This window comes from Rana temporaria, chromosome 4, assembly GCF_905171775.1.
Source record: "Rana temporaria chromosome 4, aRanTem1.1, whole genome shotgun sequence".
Classification (NCBI taxonomy): domain Eukaryota; kingdom Metazoa; phylum Chordata; class Amphibia; order Anura; family Ranidae; genus Rana; species Rana temporaria.
In genome coordinates, this window is record NC_053492.1 from 15,505,071 (window position 1) to 15,530,127 (window position 25,057).

General features: G+C 47.8%; 1 protein-coding gene across 3 annotated transcripts in view; it reads right to left on the reverse strand.

Moving 5' to 3' along the window:
• Positions 1 to 25,057, reverse strand: part of LOC120935975 (whey acidic protein-like) — a 101,138-nt gene that overhangs the window by 42,176 nt on the left and 33,905 nt on the right. For all 3 annotated transcript variants that reach the window (XM_040348027.1, XM_040348028.1, XM_040348026.1), the window contains exon 3: positions 9,718 to 9,867. In XM_040348027.1, the coding sequence (XP_040203961.1) occupies positions 9,718 to 9,867 (150 nt within the window). The remainder of the gene's footprint in view (positions 1 to 9,717; positions 9,868 to 25,057) is intronic.

Here is a 25,057-nt window from a genome sequence, read left to right on the forward strand (position 1 = left end):
GCCCCCAAGCAGGAGCCCGTTCGTTCCGCCGCGGGGATGGGGGCTTTCGTTTGCTGAGGGGAGAGAGAGAGAAGGCAGAGGCAGCCTGAGACTGTGGACTGCCCCGCCCTCGCCTATCCAGGAACAGAGAGAATGTAGGGAGGCGGGGCAGACACTGCTGACACCAAGTGAGAGAAGGTCGTGGGGGAGGAGCTGCAGAGACACATGGAGCAGAGGGAGCTGAGAGAGACATGGAGCCATGCAGGGGAAACCAAGAGGACACTGACAGAAAGTAAGTGTCTCTGATTCCGGCACCCAGCGCTGCCAATGTACCCAGTCAGTCACCACCACCACTGATTCCATCCAGTCAGTCCCCCCCACCACAGACACTCATCCCACCAGCACAGCCACTCATCCCTAAGCCCCACCAGCACAGCCACTCATTCCTATCCCCCACCACTGACACTCATTCCTACCCCCCACCATTGACACTCATTCCTACCCCCCACCACTGACACTCATCCCTACCCCCCACCACTGCCACTCATCCCTACCCCCCACCACTAACACTCATCCCTACCCCCCACCACTAACACTCATCCCCCCACCACTGACACTCATTCCACCCCCACCAGCACAGCCACTCATCCCCAACTCTGCTGGGGACACCTGCTGTGGTGGGCCTCCATGTCCATTTTGCTTGGGGCTACCAAATTCCTTCAAACAGCCTTGGGGGAGCAGGCCCTGATTTTTGCATTCTTCGACTTCTGGTCAGATCGCCCCAAAGATCTGAGATGAAGTTCGGCCCCCTCCTTCTCCTGCAACCTTCTGGGACATTTTTTTTATGATTTTTTTTCCTTGGGTAGGATCAGACTATACAGCAGGCATGTCCAAAGTCAGGCCCGGGGGCCAAATGCGGCCCCCCTGTTGATTTAATATGGCCCCCCTAGGGATTTGGATGTATATATTGTTTGTGGCCCCCAGGGCCACAAAAGATATATACTGTATTTATTGGCGCAGCCTTGGAGGGGACAGGGAGGGGGCAGGACGAGCGCCGTCAGATTACATGAAGAGAATCTCCTGTTTACTCAGCAGCGTTTGTATTGTAAGTCCCGTCTCCTGGGATGCCATTGGGCGACTGTTCTGTCTATTAAAGAGGCCACAGGATAAACAAGGCATTCTCCTGTTTGTAATCTGTTGGCACTCGTCCCGCCCCCTCCCTCTGCCCTCCGAGGCTGCAGATGGGCATCATTCAGGCTGCACTGATGGCAATGGTAAGGCTGCATTTATGGCACATGTGAGGCTGCATTTATGGCACATGTGAGGCTGCATTGGTTGCAATGGTAAGGCTGCATTGATTGCAATGGTAAGGCTGCATTCATGGCAATTGTAAGGCTGCATTCATGGCAATGGTGAGGCTGCATACATGGCAATGGTAAGCCTGTGAGTGTTATACGCCGATAAATACGGTATATCCAAATAACACGCCCAAGCTCATCCTTAGTCCTAAGCAGCGCTCTGGGATTCGTTGGGGCCACAAATAAAATATATACAGTACATCCAAATAACACGCCCGAGCTCATCTCTTCACCACACACAGCCACAAAGGCAAGAGAATTCTTGTTGGGCCGTGTATTAGTGCTCAGACAAACACACTTAGGCAGAATTTTAATGGTTCAAAGAATGTCAGGCAAAATAGTCGGCCCTTCACGCATGTTCACTTAATCAAATCTGGCCCTCTTTGAAAAAAGTTTGGACACCCCTGCTATACAGCAACTCCTTCTAATATATTTTTTATTGAACTCACGTGCATGCTCCTGAAGAGTGGACCAGTCCACGAAATGCATCGAGCTATTATGTGCCGTGTCCCTATGATTCAATCTCTCAGTATGTATCATTTTTGATATTAATCGTTTATAATCATGTGGCAACCCGTCTATATTGTATGTATAGATATACATTTTTATGAATTGTACCAGTTATTATAATCGTATTGGATATACACTTACTCATGATTATGCGTTTGTATGTTATTCATTTATATAATAAACCTACGTGCTTCATTCAAAGTCCCAATCCCCTTTCCCCTTCTTTTTTTGTGACATATAGATAGGAATGGAGGCAATTGAGATTACCAGGTCACCACCTCATATAAAGTCCCAACTGTTCCACTTTTTAGTTTTGAATGCAGTGGGAAAGTTTAAACCTCCTCCTTCTTGACTGCTGAGGCGCAATGATCCCAGGTACCCCTTAATACAAAAATGATGTACATAAACCTTCCCCCTTCATCCCAATAAATAAACACTCTTACAACCATTAAAGTGGAGTTCCACCCATTTTTTTATGTTTGTCTGTGCTGCATGCTCTAATCTCATAGTGTTCAGAATGGACAATTTTTATTTAATTTGTTGCTTATAAATACCTTTATTTTGTAGTCCTTCATTACTTCCTCCTCCTTATTTGCCTAGGCTATTTGCAAGGGTTTCTGGGATAGGCATCATGTTTCCCAGTAGTCCTTGCAAACCTGACTGAAACCTATTACATTGCTTGTGCACTGAGCATGTGCAAAGCTGAAATCCAGGAAGTCATACAGTCTGGCTTCATGATGCCCACACTTAAGATGGCCACGGTCTATTTCTAGATTATAAACTAAATGCTGTAACAACCTAACAAAACGGACCTTAGTTTACAGACTAACTTTACTAGACTACATTAAGCTTGTGTATTACAGGGGTATTTATATTTAAAAAGTGAAATTGTGGGTGGAACTCCCCTTTAAGTTGGAAAGGGCAAGGCCACAGCTTTAATAAAGCAAACATAACGTTTTCAACATTAAACATTTTATAACCAGTGCCAGTCACAGTTGTACTGTGAGCACCATTCCAAAAGGGGGGGAGGGGCCTGTCCTTACCATAAGTGCTGGACAGGCCGCCTACTTCCGGTGTCCATAAAGGGCATGGCCCACTACGGCCATTTTCTGCTGGCAAGGTCAAGAAAACCGCAGCAAGCTGTGACATACCATAGCAAAAAAGGGGCGGGAGGGTGGGCAGCTCTTTCCAGCACGCTTCCAAAGAGACACAGAATTTCCCTTTTACCTGAGCTCAGGCCCAACCCATCCCCCAAACTAACCAATCCTTCCGTGACCACCGCCTTGTCCAGTACCTGGCCATGCCCCCATCAGTCAAGGCTCTCTTTCCCTAAGGGGCTCAAGATGGCCTTCATCAGGGCTTACAGATTAGCTAAAGGTTATACTGCAACTTAACCACTTCCCGACCTCCTCATGTAAATATACGTCAGCAGAATGGCACGGACAGGCACATGTACGTACCTGTACGTCCTCTGCTAGACGTGGGTCGGGGGTCCAATCGGGACCCCCCCCCGGTACATGCGGAGGTCGGGTTCCCTCGGGGAGCGATCCGGGACGACGGCGCGGCTATTTGTTTATAGCCGTTCCGTCGCGATCGCTCCCTGGAGCTGAAGAACGGGGAGAGCCGTATGTAAACACAGCTTCCCCGTGCTTCACTGTGGCGGCGCATCGATCGGGTGATCCTCTTTATAGGGGAGATCCGATCGATGATGTCATTCCTACAGCCACACCCCCCTACACTAGTAAACACATACACAGTGATCCCTAAATGTTACAGCGCCCCCTGTGTTTAACTCCCAAACTGCAACTGTCATTTTCACAATAAAGAATGCAATTTAAATGCATTTTTTGCTGTGAAAATGACAATGGTCCCAAAAATGTGTCAAAATTGTCCGAAGTGTCCGCTATAATGTCGCAGTCACGAAAAAAAATCGCTGATCGCCGCCATTAGTAGTAAAAAAAAAAAAAAAAAAATGCAAAAAAACTATCCCCTATTTTGTAAACGCTATAAATTTTGCGCAAACCAACCGATAAACGATTATTGCGATTTTTTTTTACCAAAAATAGGTAGAAGAATACGTATCGGCCTAAACTGAGGGAAAAAAATGTATATATGTTTTTGGGGGATATTTATTACAGCAAAAAGTAAAAAATATTGCATTTTTTTCAAAATTGTCGCTCTATTTTTGTTTATAGCGCAAAAAATAAAAACCGCAGAGGTGATCAAATACCACCAAAAGAAAGCTCTATTTGTGGGGAAAAAAGGACGCCAATTTTGGTTGGGAGCCACGTCGCACGACCGCGCAATTGTCTGTTAAAGCGACGCAGTCCCGAACTGTAAAAACCCCTTGGGTCTTTAGGCAGCAATATGGTCCGGGGCTTAAGTGGTTAACTTAACGAACCCTAACAGGTTTTTATTGCTGTCTATCCGTTAGGGAGGTTCACCCTCTCTATTTTTTATATTCACCATTATTACTGAGAGTAAAAGTGAATGGAAATCCCAAATGTTGTCACCAGAACAGGAATGCAGTGGAAACCATCTAATGGGGACACTAGTTCTGGTGACGACCAGGGTTTCCCTCACTTTGGAGGGATTCCCTCTCACTTCTTGTTTTGGCTATGGGACAGGAAGTGAAGCAAAATCTCCCCGATGAAACAAAGATGGCAAAAAAAAAAAACCTCCCTTACACACTATCCAAAATAAAAGCAAAATTTGCCTTTAGTTCTACTTCAAGCAGCAGTGGTACGTCCATAAAGGGCGCAGGAGCGCCGCCCGCTCTCTCCTGCACCGCTCCAATCCCCATAGATAGATTCATGCATTGCATGAATCTATCTTGAGTCCAGTGGCAGTCTGTCTATAGAGGGCGCTGGAGCACCGCCCCCTCTGGCTCCGCATCGCCTGCCACTGAAATAACATACATTCATGCATTGCATGAATGTACGTTATTGTTGCCAGCTGCCGCTGGTCTATTCAGGTGGCCGGACCTTAAGCGCCGACTACCTGAATAACGGCAGCTGGTTGGCTGTGCGGAAGTGCCTATCAGAGCCATGCACAGTGGCAACAATGGGCACAGTGGCGACAATTAAGGGGCACAGTGGTGACAATTGGCACAGTGGCGACAATTGAGGGGCACAGTGGCTGCTTTTGATGGCATGGCACAGTGGTGACAATTAATGGCACAGTGGCTGTGTTTGATGGCATGGCACAGTGACTGCGTTTGATGGCATGGCACAGTGGCTGCGTTTGATGGCATGGCACAGTGACTGCGTTTGATGGCATGGCACAGTGGTGCGAATTGATGGCATAGTGACTGCATTTGATGGCATGGCACAGTGGTGACAATTGATGGCACAGTGGCTGCGTTTGATGGCATGGCACAGTGGTGCGAATTGATGGCATAGGGACTGCATTTGATGGCATGGCACAGTGGTGATAATTGATGGCACAGTGGCTGCGGGAGAAGACATCGAGGGACGTGGAAGGAAAAAGGTAGGTGCATTTTACAGGGCACAGCGGCGACAATGGGCACAGAGGCGACAAAGGGCACAGTGGCATCAATGGGCACAGTGGCGACAAAGGGCACAGTGGTGACAATGGGCACAGTGGCAATAATTAAAGGGCACAGTGACATGCACAGTGGCAACAATGGGCACAGTGGCGACAATTAAAGGGCACAGTGTTGACAATTGGCACAGTGGCGACAATTGAGGGGCACATTGACTGCGTTTGATGGCATGGCACAGTGGCTGCGTTTGATGGCATGGCACAGTGACTGCGTTTGATGGCATGGCACAGTGGTGCGAATTGATGGCATAGTGACTGCATTTGATGGCATGGCACAGTGGAGATAACTGATGGCACAGTGGCTGCGTTTGATGGCATGGTACAGTGGTGCGAATTGATGGCATAGTGACTGCATTTGATGGCATGGCACAGTGGTGATAACTGATGGCACAGTGACTGCGTTTGATAGCATGGCACAGTGGTGACAATTGATGGCACAGTGGCTGTGTTTGATGGCATGGCACAGTGGTGCGAATTGATGGCACAGTGGCTGTGTTTGATGGCATGGCACAGTGGTGCGAATTGATGGCACAGTGGCTGCGTTTGATGGCATGGCACAGTGGTGACAATTAATGGCACAGTGGCTGCGTTTAATGGCATGGCACAGTGGTGACAATTGATGGCACAGTGGCTGCGTTTGATGGCATGGCACAGTGGCTGCATTTGGTGGGCACAGTGAGGCTGCAATTTCTTTTTTCGTTTGCGCCCCCCCAAAAATTTTTGAGCACCAGCCGCCACTGTTCTTTTTACTTCAGACTCTGCACATACACTACGACATAGGAGGGGAGGGGACAGGGTTAGTGATCTCTTTTTCACTCCTCCTCCCTCCCCCCCTCTCTTCTCTTCCCCCCCTCGTCTCTCCCCCCCTCTCTTCTCCTACCCCCCTCTCTTCACCCCCCCTTCAAAAACACCCTCCCCTCTCTTCTCTTCTCCCCCTCTCCTCTTCTCCCCCTCCCCCCCCCTCTCTTCTCTTCCCCCCCCTCGTCTCTCCCCCCCTCTCTTCTCTTCCCCCCAATCTTCTCTCCTCCCTTCAAAAACACCCTCCCCCTCTTCTCTTCCCCCTCTTCTCTTCTCCCCCTCTCTCCCCCTCTCTTCTCTTCTCCCCCTTTCCCCCCTCTCTTCTCTTCTACCCCCTTCTCTTCTCCCCCCTCTTCTCTCCCCCCTCTCTTCTCCCTTCTCTTCCCCCCCCCCCCTCTTCTCTTCTCCCCCCCATCTCTCCCCCCCTCTTCTCTCCCCCCTCTCTTCTCCCCCCTCTTCTCCCCCTCTCTCCCCCTCTCTTCTCCCCCTCTCTTCTCTTCTCCCCCCTTTTCTCTTCTCCCTCCCATCTCTTCTCTTCCCCCCTTCTCTTCTCCCCCCTCTTCTCCCCCCTCTTCTCTTCTCCCCCTCTCTCTTCTCTCTCCTCTCTTCTCTTCTCCCCCCCTCTTCTCTTCTCCCCCCCTCTCCCCCCCCTCTTCTCTTCTGCTCCCCCTCTCTTCTCCTCCCCCTTTCTTCTCTTCTGCTCCCCCCTCTTCTCTTCTCCTACTCTCCCTTTTCCTCCTCTCTTTCTCCCTCTCTCCCACACTCCTCCTCTCCCCCCTCCTCCAATGAGCACAGTGACACTAATTAATGGGCACAGTGGTTGCATTTTTATGGGCACTGTGACGCTTTCGGAGGGGCACAGTGAGGCTGCTTTCTAATGGGCACAGTGATGCGGATTAATGGGCAGAGTTGCTGCTTAATGATGGGCACAGTGAGGCTGCTTTATGATGGTCACAGTGACACTAATTAATGGGCACAGCGAGGCTGCATTTTGATGGGCACAGTGACAGTGATTGATGGGCAGTGAGGCTGTAATTGATGGACACAGGTGTAAAGACTTGGGAACTGTGGAATGGTGGGAACCACTCATAATGGGCACAGTGAGGCTGCATTGGATGGACACAGAGAGGCTGCATTTGATGGGCACAGTGAGGCTGCATTTGATTTGCACAGTGGCTGCAATTGATAGGCCCAGTGAGACTGCAATTGATGGGCACAGTGAGTCTGCAATTGATGGGTACAGTGAGGCTGCAATTGATGGGCACATGTGTACAGACTTGGGAATGCAGCACAGGGATGGTGGGAACCCCTCATAATGGGCACAGTGAGTCTGCAATAGATGGGCACAGTAATGCTGTAATTGATGGGCACAGTGAGGCTGCAATTGATGGAGACAGTGAGGCTGCAATTGATGGACACAGTGAGGCTGCAATTGACGGGCACAGGTGTACAGACTCGGAAACGCAGCACAGGGATGGTGGGGACCCCTCATAATGGGCACAGTGAGGCTGAATATGATGTGCAGTGAGGCTGCATTTGACGGGCACAGTGATGTTGTAATTGATGGGCACAATGATGCTGAATTTGACGGCCAGATGCATGGATGAGAGGGCAGCACTCGTGCGCCCCTAATGGACGAGCCGCCAGTAGTTGTCACCTTGCTGGGTCTGCATATGTCTAAAAGGTGAGTTGGGTGCCCTGGAAGTGGTGCTGATCACCTGTGTGCTAGACCAATGCATCTTTCTGCAGCCATTTTTATCGCTTGAATTATTTTTCCCCATTATGGGCGTGAGGGGGGGGGCCTCATGTCTAAGTTTTGCCTAAGGCCTCACAAAGCCTAGAGCCACCTCTGCTTGCACCTCCTACCTTTGGTGTCTGCGCCTATATACTGGCAGCCAGAGAGGCAGCACTTCTGTTTGCCTTTACAATCCTGGTCAGCGTTGCATCGATGACGCTCCTTGGGTATCTCATACAGAGAGCAGGTATTGGAAATCTGGGACACAATGTACAGTATAAGATTTCCTATCATCTGTGCCCAGTCTTGCCACAGCTCTGAGCTCTTTTATTGTTCAGTGAAATAAAACGGACTTACAGAGAAAAACCTTGGTCCGTTCCGCCCCCTTGCTGTGAGTGACAGGTTATTTACATATCTCATGCACTAGCCTGGTATTAGACAGGCATTATTTTTTAATTCCCACCCCCACTCCTTTTCCAAAGTCATGTGGTTACTTTTATGGATTTTGACTGGATGTTAGTGATCATAGCAGAATTTAGTGTAAGGAATACACAGGAGAAAATGCATGTTGACCAGGGGAGTGTAGAGATGGGCGGGGAGCCTACTGACATCACGACTCCACCCACCGAGCTCCAGACAACAGACCCACCCACAGAATCTGCAGTTTTTCAGTTCTTATAACAGACAGAGGGGAGACATTTGACAGGTAAGGATACATGCAGGAGGCGTCTATATCCTTATAGATTAGCACTATGGCAGTAGTTTAGAAAGGATGAGAGTGGCTTTACATCCACTTTAACCTTAAAAATGTGTGTTCCAGTGCGTTTTTGGTGCGTTTTACAGCGTTTCAATGCAGCATGTTCTACTTTTTTTTCTGGAACGCACTGGAACTGCAAGCACTGGTGTGAACTATGCCATTGAAAACCAACTACCGTATTTATCGGCGTATATCGTGCACTTTTTTGCCCTGAAAATCAGGGCAAAATCGTGGGTGCGCGATATATGCGGATACCCGCTTTCCCGCGCCGAGTTTTGAATACTGCGCCGACATATACCGAGCGCAGTACACTCGGGTATAGTCGGCCAGTCTCGGCTTCTTCCGCGGGCACGTCCTGGACGTACAGGACGTGAGCGCGACAGTTGCCGAGCCTGCCCGAGTGTACTGCGCTCGGTATATGCTGGCGCAGTATTCAAAATTTGGCGCGAGAAACGAGCGGGGAGGACGCGAGGACACCGCGAGGACGCCGCAGAAGGACGCCGGACCCGCCGAAGAAACCAGACCTGCCGAAGAGGACACCGGACCCGCCGAAGAGGACACCGGACCCGCCGAAGAGGGACACCGAAGCCGCAAAAGGACACCCGAAGCCGCAGAAGGACGCCGGACCCGACGAGGCCGCCGATGGACGCCGCGCAAGAACTGTAAGTACAAAAATAACTTTTTTTCCACAGGATTGGGGGTCACTTTAGGGGTGCGCGGTATACGCGGGAGCGAGTTATACCGCGATAAATACGGTACTTTCCATGCGTTTCTGATGCAGAAAAAAAAACACCCTGGACTGCATGTGGTGTGAACTCCTGTCTAAAAAAATATTCTATCTATGCTTTGTAAAAACTTGCTGTACACATTGTTCTTATACACGCTGCACTGGGAGAAGGAAAGGGAGGATCGGATTATTGGCTCCTAGGGGCAATACTGACAGTTCCACCTTCACATTTGGATGAGATCTGGTCTGTACCGGGCCACTTAATATCTGATCACAGTCATCCACTTACCGGTGGGTTCCTGGCATTTAAAAGAACAGCCTGTGTCACAGCACTTCTCTGTCCCGCGACAATCCGAGTCTGAATTACAACTCCTGGGGTTGGGGCCCCTACATGGTAAATGGGTATTAACCCAGGGACAGGTGCCCAATTTCTCCACCACTGCAGGAAAAAACACATTTATCATTATTATTATTTTACAGGTAGTTCTATTTACCCTAGCACTTTACAGATACATCAGTCCCTGCCCTCCAGGATATAACAATCCAATAACTGTCTATACGGAGAATGAGTCTTTACAACCACTTTAAACCGACCTAAAACCCGCATTTCTATGGACATCGGGTGCTCTTTCCTTCTTTTCCAAGTCTTTATGCGGAAATGACCGTAAGGCCGAATCGGAAAAGGTAGCAGCCAAGGCTGGACTGGGACAGAAATTTGGCCCTGGACTTCATCCAGACTGGCCCACTTTGACAGGTCTCTCCCATGGGGGCCAGACAACTCCTGCACCCCCCCCCCCCCATTTCCCTGGCCACCCAAGCCCCCTCTCCCCCTTCACTAGCCGTTCTACTTTATTAGAGTAGAACGGCTGGTGCTGGTACTCTTATAGGCAATACCAGTGGGAAAGCTAGACATTATTTTACCCGGGGCAAAGAATCAGTTTGGTGCCCCCCCCCTTATGGGACAAGATTAGGCAGAAGTGAGAAACTCCTAGGCAATAGCTGTTGAGTCAGCTGTCTGTCCCCTCCCCCATGCTCCTCTGTCGTCCCCCCTGCTCCTCTGGTCCTCCCCCTGCCTCTTTGTTCCCCCCAGGTGAGTGCTGCAGGGAGGGAGAGGAGGTGAGCGCTGCAGGAAGGGAGAGACAGAGGAGCAGAGGGGGGGCAGCGGTCCGCTGTCACTGAAGCCGGCCCACTGAGCCACCGGCCCACCGGGAAACTCCCTGTAGTCCCAATGGCCAGTCCATCCCTGGTAGCAGCCCAAGCCTCAAGAGAGTTCACCGTCCACCATCCACCATTGGGCATAACCTACTGGAAAGGGATTTCTTCCTACTCACCCACACAATTTCCCATCCATTACCAGTGACTGATCCAGTCAGTTTAGCGCGGTCTCCAGAACAAACCAGTTACCACTGTAGCTTGTGTCTCTGCTTCTCCCTTAAAGCCCCTCCACCACTTTGTCTTTGCTCTTCCCAAGACCATAGCAAGGGTGTTATCCACTCACAGTTTGACTCCTTCAAACATGTCTTTATGCTACATTATGGAGAACCATTAAGGAAGGGTGACACCTTTATTTGGCTTGCTATTGGCAATGAGAGTTGGGTGAAAATGGGACATGTGAAGGGAACCTAAAGCGGAAGTTCTCCCAAAAGGGGAAGTTCCGCTCTTCCTCCTCTTCCCCTTCCCCCTCCTCCTTTACATTTGGTACTTTTTTGGGGGGAGCGGGCCCTGATTTTAACAGGTATCCATTCTTCCACTTCTGGTCAGATCGCCCCAAAGATCTGAGATGAAGTTCGGCCCCCTCCTTCTCCTGCAGCCTTTTGGGACACATCACAGGTCCCAGAAGACTGTGGGACCAATCACAGAGGGCAACGTGGCTCTTGCATGTGCAGTTGGAAGCTGGCTGTGAAGTCGCAAGGCTTTACTGCCAGTTTCCCTTAGTGAAGATGCTGGCGCTAGGGTGACCACATTTCCAAACTGCCATTCAGGGACACCCCCTTCCTTCACAAAAATTTGAAAATGTTAAAGTTTTTCAGGAGCAGTGATTCTAATTATGCTTAAAGTGCAACAATAAAAATGAACAATTTCGCTAAATATAGTGCCTGGGGGGGGGGGGGGTCCCCTTAGTCTGCCTGTAGGGCATGTGTACCATGTATAGAACATGCTGCAGCAAAAATGAAATTTCTAAAGAAAAAAAAAAAGAGTCAAATCACATTTAGAGGGGCGTGGCCAAGCCAGCGGAGAGTATGGACGCCTAATTCCTGAGCTCCTGTCACCTCAGAAAGCACATCGGCTTTAACGACAGCTTTTTGCTTCCAAGGTGCCAGGAAAACACCCTGTGAGCCGGAGAGAACCCTTCTGCCCACGGTCGGATTACCCACTGCACAAAAGACAGTGCTTTGTGCGGCTGCCGTGGACGAACTTCCCGGACCGGGGGACGCGTCTCAGGAAAGACCGCGGCTTCGGCCTACTCCCGGAGCCGCGGCCATTTTGAGCCTTCCGGCGTCGGAGCCGTACGGTTCCAACTGACCCCCAGCGCTCTCCAACATCCCCCCCTTACCTGAACCGGGGTCCGGGCAGCCTAGGGGGTTACCACCGAACCACAGCAACTACCTCAAACTCGCTGACAGGCCGCACACTCGGCTCTTAGTCTGACGCGGCGGCCATCTTGGTCCCCTCAGGGAAGGCGCACAGACGAGTTTCCAGCTTACCCCTGCTCCTGTACACCTTATCTCCTCTCGGACCGGGGACTGTACAGCCCGAGGACACCACCAACACCAGGTAATACTCACCTGTAAGCCCCTGAACTAGGCATATAGACCCGGTGTCGGCGGCCATCTTGGTCCTCCCTGTGGATGCTTCTGAGGTGCACACCTGATAATCCTGACTGACTCAAACCACAGCATCCCTGGAACTGGGGCCTGATTGAACTGGGGACAGGACCAAGGTATCACCCCCCCTGGATGAAGTACCTGGCGGTCTGTAATACCGGCCCTTACCCTATATATCTGGATATAAAGTTTCTCCAGAAGACCCTTTTCTGTTCTCTTTGCCCGGTCTTGCTGACCCCCGATTATCCCACCAACCAATCTGAAAGGAGGGCAGGGGAAGAACATTAAGTTTTAGGCCATACATGGCTTGAATGCTGGACAAATCCGCAAAGTCAGTCAGAATTCATACCCGATTGCCAGCTTGGACCACCCAGTGGTGGCCGACAATTACTCCTGAGTAAACTCACTACCCTCACTGCCGAGTAGCAATATACCCCATTGCAGCATACCCTAAGGAGAAACCGCAGTATACCAAAGCACAGACTGCCCAAAAAGAAGGAAGGTAATTCTGTAGTGGTTTTCCTCCTCCTCTCGGGTACCGGTGATTATGGGAACCTCATCACGCCATTCCTCGGCATCTCGTTCCCGGTCTCCCAGAGAACACACTGGAGTAGCAGGACACAGCACTACGGATCAACATCGCAATCCCCCAGGGAGCATGGCACCCACCCGCCGGGGTCGTACCCAGAATACGTCCCAAACATCCTCACAATCTCCCACAGAAATTGTGCTGACGGCTCCAGAACCTGAGATACCCATTCAAATGACAGGGGCTATGGCGGGCACCGGGAGTGCTGGAATGCAACAGATCAATATATTGGACTTAAGAGCAGTAGCGGCAGACATCAAGGACACTCTGGCCGCAGCAATAGCAGAACTCTGCATAGACCTGCGCTCTCTTGCCGACAGGGTGGCTGTTACTGAACAGATAACGGATGAACACGAAGTAATTCTACAAAAATCCACCAGAAAGATAGATGACCATACCCTCCAGCTGAGGGAAGTGAATCGACAGCTGGAAGATTTAGACAACAGAGGCCGACGCCGGAATCTTCGCGTGAGAGGAATGCCTGAGGTAATTGAGGGAGATCAAATCCAAAAATAAGTCACCGCCATATTCAATTCGATTTTAGGTAAACCCCCTCAAACCTTCATCGATTTTGAGAGAATACACCGTGCCCTGCGCCCAAGGGGTAGAGATACAGATCCCCCTAGGGACATAATATGCTGTATGACCAATTTCAAACTAAAAGAAGAAATCCTGAGTAGGGCCAGGGGTCAGAGAGTGTACTGCGGTGAAACCCCGGTCCAATTATACCAAGACCTTTCAGGAATCACCCTGCAACATAGGCGCGATCTTAAACCATTGTTGGATGTGTTGCGGTCAAAAGACATTAGGTATAAATGGAAATTCCCCTTTTGTTTGGCAGCCTCGAACCAAGGTCGCAATGCCTCTTTGAGAGTGCCAGAAGACCTGCCCAGGTTCTGTGAAACACTAGGCCTGCCACCAATTTCAGTCCCTGATTGGTACGCACCCTACCGCCGATCAGTTGGGAGAAGAGGGAAACCACCTGAAACACCCATGGATACCCAAACCACCAGGTTCCGCAGGATGAGATCTCCCTCTAATTCAAGAACCCCTCAGAACTCCTCCGAAGTAAGAAGAGAACAAGACCAAATGACCCCACCGGAGGCCAGGAGGGCCAGAAGAGATCATAACGAGTAACAGACTTGACACTGATTCACATCATCCAACAGCCCTGGAAAGGTTTATCAATTGCTAGTTGATGTGTTCCGTTCTACCCCTTCCTCCGGTGTTCTTAATGGGAAAGTTTCCTCCGTGGTCCAACCAAGTTCATCCCCCATCTAAGTTTTTGATACTAAGAGATACCTCTCTCCTGTGCACTTGGGTCACAAAGTTATTTTTATCTCACACTAACTGGTGTTACGGGGCCTATCTGCATAATCTTCCCACTGGAGTTATCAATGGTCACATCTTGACCCCTGAAGTTCCGCTAAGGACACTTAAGATGTACTTCAACCAAAGAACATTGCTCTGCCATCTCGTCCTCTAGTTTTAGTGTTAATTTGTCCCCCTCTCCACCGGGGTAGTATGACTTTGGCAACCCACTTTAAACCCAAAACCGAGTACAGTAAGGTTTTCATTCCAGGTTCAACAGAGACCCAGGGCCTCTCTGGCACCTTTCCTCCCTTCTATGTTGTCACTGGCCCCTCGAGATCCTGGAGTGTCAGAGGTAACAGGTAAACAGTCTTGACCGGGTGTGTTGGCAGCATATCCACACCACTGTCACTCCTCCCGGAAAGGAGGCTGCAGAACAGGCTCGGCCAAATGGTAGTCTCAAAATGGAATATTATTACTGTTAATAGCGATTATTTAAGATATTCTAAATGTTATACGGATTCTCTTTATTACACTCTCTTAGGTGATAAGAAAAAGTTGTTGCATTGATTAGAATGTGAGATTCACACTGAGAAATCCCTCACGGCTCAAATTTAAATATGTGATTGTGATCTACTTTTGGTCACTAACAAAATTGGTACCTAGTACATCTTTAATAAGCTCCCTGTCTCCTCTCAGTCTGAATCCACTCTGAGGTGGCGTGGCTAATATTGGTTACATTTATTTGTTTGTTTAATTACTCTGTTAGAAACTTATAGGTAAAGCTTTAATAATAGTGTTTCTCTTTCCTCGGCTGGCTTGGCTGACCCCGCAACAGTGGTGTGCCGGCCCTCCTGGGATTGTGGTAAGATCCTGGGGGTCTGGCACCCACTGTAATTTTCCGATTGTTTTTGTAAATATAAAGTGAGTGGAATACCCTTCACCACTTAATCGGTATATAGAACTCACGGGTCGTCTGGCCCGCTCTACCAACACTGCACTTGCTATTGTAGACCTCACTGGAGGCCTGTATACCTCCCATCCTGCCCCTTGCCTGACACAGCTCCCCTAATTTTTCCATCAGACTTAGTACGCCACTGACATGACCCCGGTATCACCCCCCTTACCCCCTGCTCAGAGAGCGGGACCTTTAAGTCACATTAAAATATATTCCCTGAATATTAGGGGATTAAACACCCCTGAAAAACGGTCGCGTTTACTTTTCTTACTACAAAAAGAAAAAGTACACATAGCTTTCCTCCAAGAGACACATTTTCGTGCAGATACAATACCCAAATTAACTGATAGGAACTTCCCGCTAGTGTTTCACGCCCCTAACAATGAGGCAAGATCCAAGGGAGTATCGGTATTAATTTCGCGACACTGTCCTTTTGAAATCCTAGATACCCAGAGGGACCCTCAGGGACGATACATATTCCTGCGGGGTACCATACACAATGTGATGTACACATTAGCGAATATTTATGCCCCCAACACAAAACAAGTTCCCTTTTTCCGTTCGACCCTTTACCAACTTACATCTTTCCAAAGAGGCACCCTCATTTTAGGCGGGGACTTTAATGTTCCCCTGCAACCAGATCTAGACACATCCAATGGCTCCACCTGTTTAAAATTTAGTGCGCTGAAAGCAATTAAGTCCACCCTCTCCACACTGTCCCTTCATGACACTTGGAGAACACTCCACCCAAACGTGAAGGATTTTACATACTTCTCACCACTGCATAAAAAATATTCACGGATAGACCACCTTTTCCTTTCACAAAACGATCTTACCGCCCTAGTAAACGCCACTATCGACCCAATGCTACTGTCAGATCATCACCCGATCACGATTTTACTATCAATCCCTACGAGTCGTCCCAGATCGCCCATTTGGAGACTGGACGACTCTATCTTGCTTGACAACAATCACACTTCGGACATATCTAAGGTCCTCTCCAATTATTTCTCGGAAAACTTAACTGAAGACATGTCCGCTCCTTTGGCCTGGGCCGCGCACAAGTGCGTGGTTCGAGGACATTTTATCTCAATAATGGCCAAGAGAGCCAAGGTACGGAAAGCGCACATTTTAGAGCTATCAGAAAAAATTAAGGCCCTGGAACTAACACACAAACGAACATTAGCGACCCAAACACACGATGAGCTAGTTAAAGCCCGTGAACAACTCCTTGGCGAAATCAAAAAAAGACTTGCCCGTAAACATACACTGACAAATAAACTTTTCTATGAATATGGGAATAAGTCGGGTAAGCTTTTAGCAGCGGCCTTACAAAAAAAAAAGGCATCCCATACCATTAACAATGTCACGGCCATTTCCGGGGAGTCCATAGTTACTAACAACGGAATAGCAGATCAATTTGTCAGATATTTTTCTGGGTTATATAATCTACAGAACTCCCGTCAACAAGAAATAGCTCCTGATAGGAAGACCTTGATAGAGGAATTTCTAGCAGAATTTTGCCCAACATATACCGCCCTGACGATATTGCCGACCTAGGTTCCCCAATCACTGCGGAAGAAATCACATTAGCAATAAGCCAACTTAAACCGGGGAAAAGTCCCGGCCCAGACGGTCTGCCACTTAGCTACTACAAAACATTCTCTGACACACTAGCCCCCCATTTTCTCTCTACCTTTAATACCCTTCCGGACTCCCCTTCACACACAAAAGATTTGTTAGAGGCCCATATCTCCCTGATTCCCAAATCTGGCAAAGATGTTACGCTTGTCACCAATTATAGACCTATTTCTCTATTAAACGTCGATATCAAATTGTACGCCAAAATACTTTCCAACCGTATCCTCCCACTGATCCCTAAATTTATCACAACTGATCAAGTTGGCTTTGTCCCTGGCAGAGAGGCCAGGGACAACACTATAAAAGCTCTCAACATTCATCACTGGCTGTCCTCCACAAAAAACAGTGGCTTTTTTCTGTCATTGGATGCCGAGAAGGCGTTCGACAGAGTGGCCTGGGACTTTTTGCAGGCGGTCCTGTCTAAAATGGGATTACCACCACGTCTTACCCAGATGATCCAACTGCTGTACTCTGGTCCCACGGCCCGGGTTAGGGTAAACGGCCACCTGTCGGACGCCTTCTCCATAGCCAATGGAACCCGTCAGGGTTGTCCCCTATCCCCCCTCATCTTCATTCTCACGATGGAACCCTTTCTTAGAAAACTTAGGGCGAACGACGCAATCAAGGGTATTGAGATCCGGGGAAAGCAATACAAGACAGCGGCTTACGCAGATGATGTCCTGCTATTCCTCTCGGATCCAATAACTACAATCCCTAATCTCTTGAAGGACTTTAAATTGTTTAACATTTTGGCTAATTTACAAATTAACTTCGACAAATCGCTAGCTCTTAACATTTCTCTTCCAACCCCAGTAGTGGACCTATGTAAACAAAACTTTCCATTCAAGTGGGAGCCTGAATATATCACATACTTGGGTATTAAAATCCCCAGAGACCTAAATAAGCTATTCTCATTAAACTTTCTACCAATTCTCTCAACTATTAAAACAGACCTAGTGGATTGGAACAATGGCAGATTTTCGTGGTTCGGTAGATCAGCAATCCTTAAGATGAATATCCTTCCAAGAATCTTATATCTTCTCCAAGCGGTCCCAATCACGATCCCACAGGCCTTCTTTACAACATTCAAAAGACACTGTAGAGTATTTCTTTGGGCTGGCCAAGCACCCAGACTGAGCTGGGATAGACTGTCTCAACCAAAGCACAAGGGGGGTCTGGGTATACCTGATCTAGCCCTATACCATAAATCTTGCTTGCTCACAAGACTCGTAGATTGGCATCTCCACAGTGGAAACAAGGACTGGATTGCCTTGGAAAATGCATTCCTCTCCTTCCCGATTACCCATTTGCCATGGATAGAGCAGCGCTCGATCCCTACAGATTGCCTTAATCACCCTTTAATAGGCCCTACACTCCAGAATCTTAAGACGATATGTCGAACCCTGAAATTCACCCCCTCCCCAGGACCGTTGACACCTCTATCGCATAACCCCGACTTCATACCAAATATATCCTACAAAAATCCAGTGACGGGTCCCAACTCCCATGCCATTAGAGCACACCAATTCTTCCATAATGGCGACTTATTATCCTATCCAGAATTAATAAAAGCATTCCCTCAGGTGAACATGTCTATATTTAAATATCTCCAAATTAAACATTTCTTAGGTCCCACTCAGTCACATCCAAAATGGTGTAGAGATCTCTCTCCCTTAGAACAAATTTGCACGGCGGGAGAACCAAAGCGCCACCTGATTTCCACGTTACACTCATTACTAATGCCAAAATCGCCTCCTTCCTCAAACACTCGCTCAGCCTGGGACAAGGATCTCTCCATGTCCCTATCTGACGAAGACTGGAACACTATATGGGAGCACACACATAAAGGAACTGTTAATGTCTCCGCACAAGAAAACCGATATAAACTTTGCACCAGGTGGTATCGAACACCAGACAAGCTTCACAAAATCTTTCCAGCAGTTTCCCCTTCTTGCTGGAGGTGTGATGGGGCGGAAGGCTCATTTTTTCATATTTGGTGGGAATGCCCTCTTTTAGCCCAGTTTTGGAAGGACGTGCATGAACGCATCACACAAATTACAACAATACCAATAAGCCTTACTCCTGTGCAATTCCTGCTACATCACACCCCCACACCAAGAGTACAATACCGAAGATCACTAATTTTCCACTTAATAAATGCTGCCACTCAATGCATCCCTATATACTGGAAATCTAAAACTATTCCAACAATTGAAGAATGGCATACACGTGTTGACAGGGTAGAAGAAATGGAGCGCCTTATCCACCAATCCAAGGATACACATGAGAAATACAGACAAACATGGACATGTTGGACTCTGTATAGAAACCCCCCTACATAAACACCTCTCAGTGCCCTAGAAAACCCTAGCATAACATCAGATATCAGATTCACCTAACGATCTAACAATCAGACACTCCTTCACCCCTGTGTCCTCCCCATCTACCTCATTCCCCCCCCCCCCCCCTCTTTCCCACACAGGGATGTACACCCCCCTTGGACATTGTGTCCGACCTCGCTCTTCCCAAGGGGTGGGATGGGGTAGGATAGGACGTAGATAGCTCGGGCATGCCTAACATTCGTTGTTCCCCTCCCTCCCCCCCTTCTCCTTCTTTTTTGCTTGATTACTGTAGGTCAAATCTATTTTACCCCGACCTCCACCACTCTCCTCTCTGTGCTCCCCACAGATTGTCCCCGATTTGGGGTGGGTAGGGCAGAGGGGAGCCTCTTTCACAAATATGGAATGGGAACTAAGAGGTCTCGAATTCCTCGGTTGGTGTGGGATTTACGGTTTACTTTTCTTGTATCACCTGTTCTTGGACCATGATCCGTGTATAAACGATATTCCATGGTCCTGTTTCATATGATATACTCATATACAAGAGCCTTTATATGTAACTGTTACTGTTAGACTCTGTTAAAACTTAATTTGATATGTGAACAATGTTTCTAAGCCATGGAATTTGCTGTATTGCTGAAAATCTCTAATAAAAAATGTTTATTAAAAAAAAAAAAAAATCACATTTAAATTGACTCACAGTTGCAATTGCTGGCACCCGGCTATTGAAAAAAAGAAAAAGCAAAAAAAATAAAGTGCCCCCCCCCCAAGTCCATACCAGCACCCACGGGCTCTACCCCCCCACCGCAAAGCATCACGTCCCTATCTTACCCTGGCTGGTGGTTGTGGTGACATGCAGGCAAGGGGGGTTATCAGAATCCTGAAGGCCCAAAAGGATCCAAAGATTCTTGAATGGACTAGGGAAGGGGGACCCCACACCGTGTTTTTTTTTTTTTTTTACTTTTTTTCCTGGCAGCTTTATTTTTTATTTAGCTGTCAGCGGGAAAGCCCATTGACAGCTGAAGACTCATCAGTTGTTAGGGACGCCGGCTTCCCAGCCCCGCTCTCTTATCGGGTGGCTGTGTCAGTTTAATTCCGGGACACTGTATTGTCCTGTAATGAAGATGCCCGGGACCTGGGACAGAACTGTAAAATGCGGGACTGTCCCGGGCAATCCGGGACACGTGGTCACCCTAGCCGGCGCCTGCACCCAAAGCCAATTGAAGAATCAGCTTGGATGAGGACAGTGCTGGGTCCAGCGGCAGGAAGTCCTTCATTGATGGTCTCAGCACTTATGGTCACTCTGACTACTTCAATTTCTTGAAATCGGTCTCCCCTGGACACAGGGGCGGACTGGGCCGGGGGAGGGGGCAGGGCTGTCTTAATGAGAGGGCACACCTGCGGGAGTTGTCCGGCCGCCATTGGGGGAGAACTGTCAAAGTGGGCCAGTCTGGATGAAGTCCAGGGCCAAATGTCTGTCCCAGTCCATCCCTGACTGAAGGTGTAGACTGTTTAATGAGTTTGCAGCATGGATCACTTCATTGCAAAATCATGATCTGTATATTAATGAACTTTCAATGAATGTGTCTGGCATTGATTTCAGCATGTGCAAAGTGTTCCACGCATGCTGAAATCAATGCAAACTCATTAAGGAGGTTGAGGGTGCACTCATTGCCACTGATTAGGCGGCACTCTATGGCTACTTTCACACTGAGGCATCAGCAGTAAAGCGCCGCTATTTTTAGCGGCGCTTTACTGTCGTTTTTGCGGCACTATTCGGCCGCTAGCAGGGCGCTTTTAATCCCCGCTAGCGGCCAAAAAAGGGTTAAAACCACCCGCAAAGCGCCGCTGCAGCGGCACTTTGCTGGCGGCGCTGCCCATTGATTCCAATGGGCAGGGGCGCTGTAGGAGCGGTGTATACACCGCTCCTACAGCGCCTCAAAGATGCAGCTTGCAGGACTTTTTTTAACCTCCGGCCAGCGCACCGCACCAGTGTGAAAGCCTTCGGGCTTTCACACTGGAGTGAAAGGAGTGGCTCTTTCAGGGCACTTTGCAGGCGCTATTTTTAGCGCTCTAGCACCTGCAAAGTGCCTCAGTGTGAGAGTAGCCTTAGGGCTCTTTCACACGTCAGCTCAGTTTTTTAGATCAGTTTTTTAGATCAGTTTTTTTTTCATCAGTTGATCATTTTTTCGTCCGTTTTCCGTCAGTTTTTCCATCAGTTTTTCTATCAGTTTTTTAATCCGTTTTTTTTTTTTTTTTTTTTAAGGATTTTTACATATTTTGATGAAAAACGGATGTTAGCGGATCGGATGGTAAACGGATCATCCGCTAACGTCCGTTTTTCGTCCGTTCCGTTTTTTTGACGGAAGAAATATAGGGTTTTCTTCCGTCCAAAAAAACGGAACTTAACGCAGACGGATGCTAACGGACGTTAACCCATAGGGAAGCATTGCGGTCCGTTAACGGACGTCCAAAAAACGGACGACCGGAATGGACGTGTGAAAGAGCCCTTAGGCTGCACTGATAAGGCAGCACTGATATGCTACACTGATGAGGCCGCACTGTTGGCCACTGATAAGCTCCACTGGTGAGGCTGCATTGATGGGTAATGGTGAGGCTGCATTGTCGGGCATTGGTGAGACTGCACTGATGAGCACCGGTGGGGCTGTATTGATGGGCACCAGTGAGACTGTTATGATGGGCACTAGTGATGCTGCATTGATGGGCACCGATGAGTCTGCGCTGATGGGCACCGGTGAGGCTGCGTTGATGGGCACCGGTGAGGTTGCATTGATGGGCACTGGTGAGGCTGCATTGATGGGCACTGGTGAGGCTGCATTGATGGGAACTGGTGAGGCTGCACCGATGGGCACTGTCTGCACTGAAGGGTTCTGATAAGGCTACACTGATCAGGCCGCACTGATGGGCACTGGTGAGGCGGCACTAATAGGCACTGTCTGGACTGGTGAGGCTGCATTGATGGGCACTGATCAGGCTGCATTGATGGGCACTAATCAGGCTGAATTGAAAAATAATTCTGGACCTCCAGTAGCACCCACACACAGAGGGTGTTTAGTTGTATTGGGCTACATGGGCCAACATTTTCCATTAAAAATTTTCTCTTTAGAGAATATAATTTACCCTCTTAAATGAGAGAGAAGACATGTCTGAGAGCAGCACTGCCTGCTTATCTCACTACTTTGAGTGAGATGAGCAGGCACCTGAGCTTACCTCTCTCCATTACATTCCCAGAGTCTTTGGACAAGACACAAGCAGAGAGGCAGCTTGGAGGTTGTCATAGCCCCCTCGAAGAGGCCGTGCACGGTGCAAGGACCCACCGAGGTGAGACAGACCCTGACCCCCCCAGCTGAACCCCCACATCCCACGGGCACTGATCATTCTGCAATGGTGGGCACTAATCAGGCTGCGTTGATGGGCACTAGACATGTGCACAGCAAAAATGTTCGTTTATTTCTGTTTAGTTTCTGTTTGTTTATCGTGATTCGTAACGAGTCGTATTTTCGTAAGACGTTAGTTATCGTATTCGTAACACTCTTTTTTCCGTTTCCGTTTTTTTCTGTTAGTTTATTTTTCGTTGAATCGAGATTCGTATTTTCGTTATATTTTGTATTCTGCCGCGTTCGTATTTTTAAAATGATTTTATTCGTTCCTTCGTTTTTACGTTGGTTTAATTTTCGTTGTTTTGCTATTCGTATTTACATTATATTTTCCATCATGCCGCGTTCGTATTTTCGTAAGAAATATATCTTCGTTGCTTTATGATCATTCGTATTTTCGTGTCTAATTTCCTTTGATTGTAAAAACGTACTTTTGTAGATTTTATTGCATTCGTAATTCTGTTAGAATACATTTTACGTTTATTCGACACACTACTCGTCGTCATTTTGTAATTCGTACTTTACTGTGATTGACTTGACTGTCTTAGCACACACACCCTGTCTAGAATGAAGTCTGACGTAGAAGAAAACTAAAATATGTCAGATATTACAAATACAAATCTAGAAATTAGATGCACTGCAGTCTAACACAGAAAAAGACACATGGGCCAGATTCACAAAGAGATACGACGGTGTATCTACAGATACACCATCGTATCTCTGACTTACACTGGTCCTATCTATGCGCCTGATTCATAGAATCAGATACGCATAGATAGGGCCAAGATCTGACAGGTGTAACTGTGTTACACTGTCGGATCTTTTTTTCAATTTAAAAATGGCGCCGGGGGCGTTCCCGCTGATTTACCTTGAATAATATGTAAATCAGCGAGATACGCAAATTCACGAACGTACGCGGACCCGACGCAGTCTTCTTACAACGTTTCCATAGCGGCGTACCCGTCGTATACTTACCCCTGCTTTTATCAGGCGCAGCCAATGTTAAGTATAGCCGGCGTTCCCGCGTCGAATTTGAATTTTTTAACGTCGTTTGCGTAAGTCGTTCTAGAATACGGATGGACGTCGTTTACGTAAGCGTCTAAACCACTGACGTCCTAGCGACGTCAGTGGGAGCAATGCACGCCGGGAAATTCCCCGGACGGCGCATGCGCATTTAAATCGGCGCGGGAACGCGCCTGATTTAAATAGTACACTCCCCTAGCCGCGGAATTTGAATTCCGCCGGGGGATTTAGGATCCGCCGTCGCAAGTTTGGAGGTAAGTGGTTTGTGAATTAGCCACTTGCCTCCTAAACTTGCGGGAGCGGATCTTAATTCACGTAGATCGAGCGGATCTATAGATCCGCTGAGCTACGTGAATCTGGCCCCCTGTCTAGAATGAAGTCTGACGTAGAAGAAAACTAAAATATGTCAGATATTACAAATACAAATCTAGAAATGAGATGCACTGCAGTCTAACAGAAAAAGACACAAGGAGCCAGGAGGTAATGAGAAAGAAGCTCATTGGGGGAAGGAACAAACCTCTTCAGAGGAAAGGGACAGCGCTCAGTGGCTATTGGTCAATGTCCAGAAATATTTCAGTACTAACGAAAGCTAATTTACATTATTTCGTATTTTCGTTGTTTTCATTTCCGTTTTCTGAAGATTTGTAATTTATTTTTCGTTAGTTTTGATTTTCGTTTTTTATTCTTTGTTCGGCATTTCGGTTGTTTTCTTTTCGGTCTTCGAATATTAGTAAGTTTGCATTTTCGTTCATTTTGTTTTTCGTAATTATTATTTTTTTTGGGTTCGGTATTTTCGTTGTTCCTATGTTTTCGTTTCTTTCATCTTTCGTATCTACGTTGTTTTTCATATTCGTTATTTTGAAAATATCGTTATTCGTTATTAATTGCGCTAAAGCGTTCGTTCATTCGTATGTTAACGAATCAACTAAAATAACGAAAATTGACGGAAAACGTATTCGTAACTTAAAAAAATTGCACATGCCTAATGGGCACTGATGGGCACTGTCTGCACCGTTGAGGCTACGTTAATGGGCACTGATCAGGCTGCATTGATGGATCAATAGGCCACATGACTGGACTTGCCCCCCAGGCCTAAGGCTGCCTGGACAGCAGGCCACCCACACCACCTCATCTCCCGGTGGAGATGCCCCCCTTTGGGGGTCCCTGATCTACAGTGCCACGCTTTTAATATAGTCAAGAAAGTGGATTTTTTTACTTAGTTTTATTTTATTTTATTTTTTATGATTTTTTTTCCTTGGGTAGGATCAGACCATACAGCAACTCCTTCTAATATATTTTTTATTGACCTCACATGCATGCTCCTGAAGAGTAGATCAGTCCACGAAATGCATTGAGCTATTATGTGCCGTGTCCCTATGATTCAATCTCTCAGTGTGTATCATTTTTGATATTAATCGTTTATAATCATGTGGCAACCCGTCTATATTGTATGTATAGATATACATTTTTATGAATTGTACCAGTTATTATAATCGTATTGGATATACACTTACTCATGATTATGCGTTTGTATGTTATTCATTT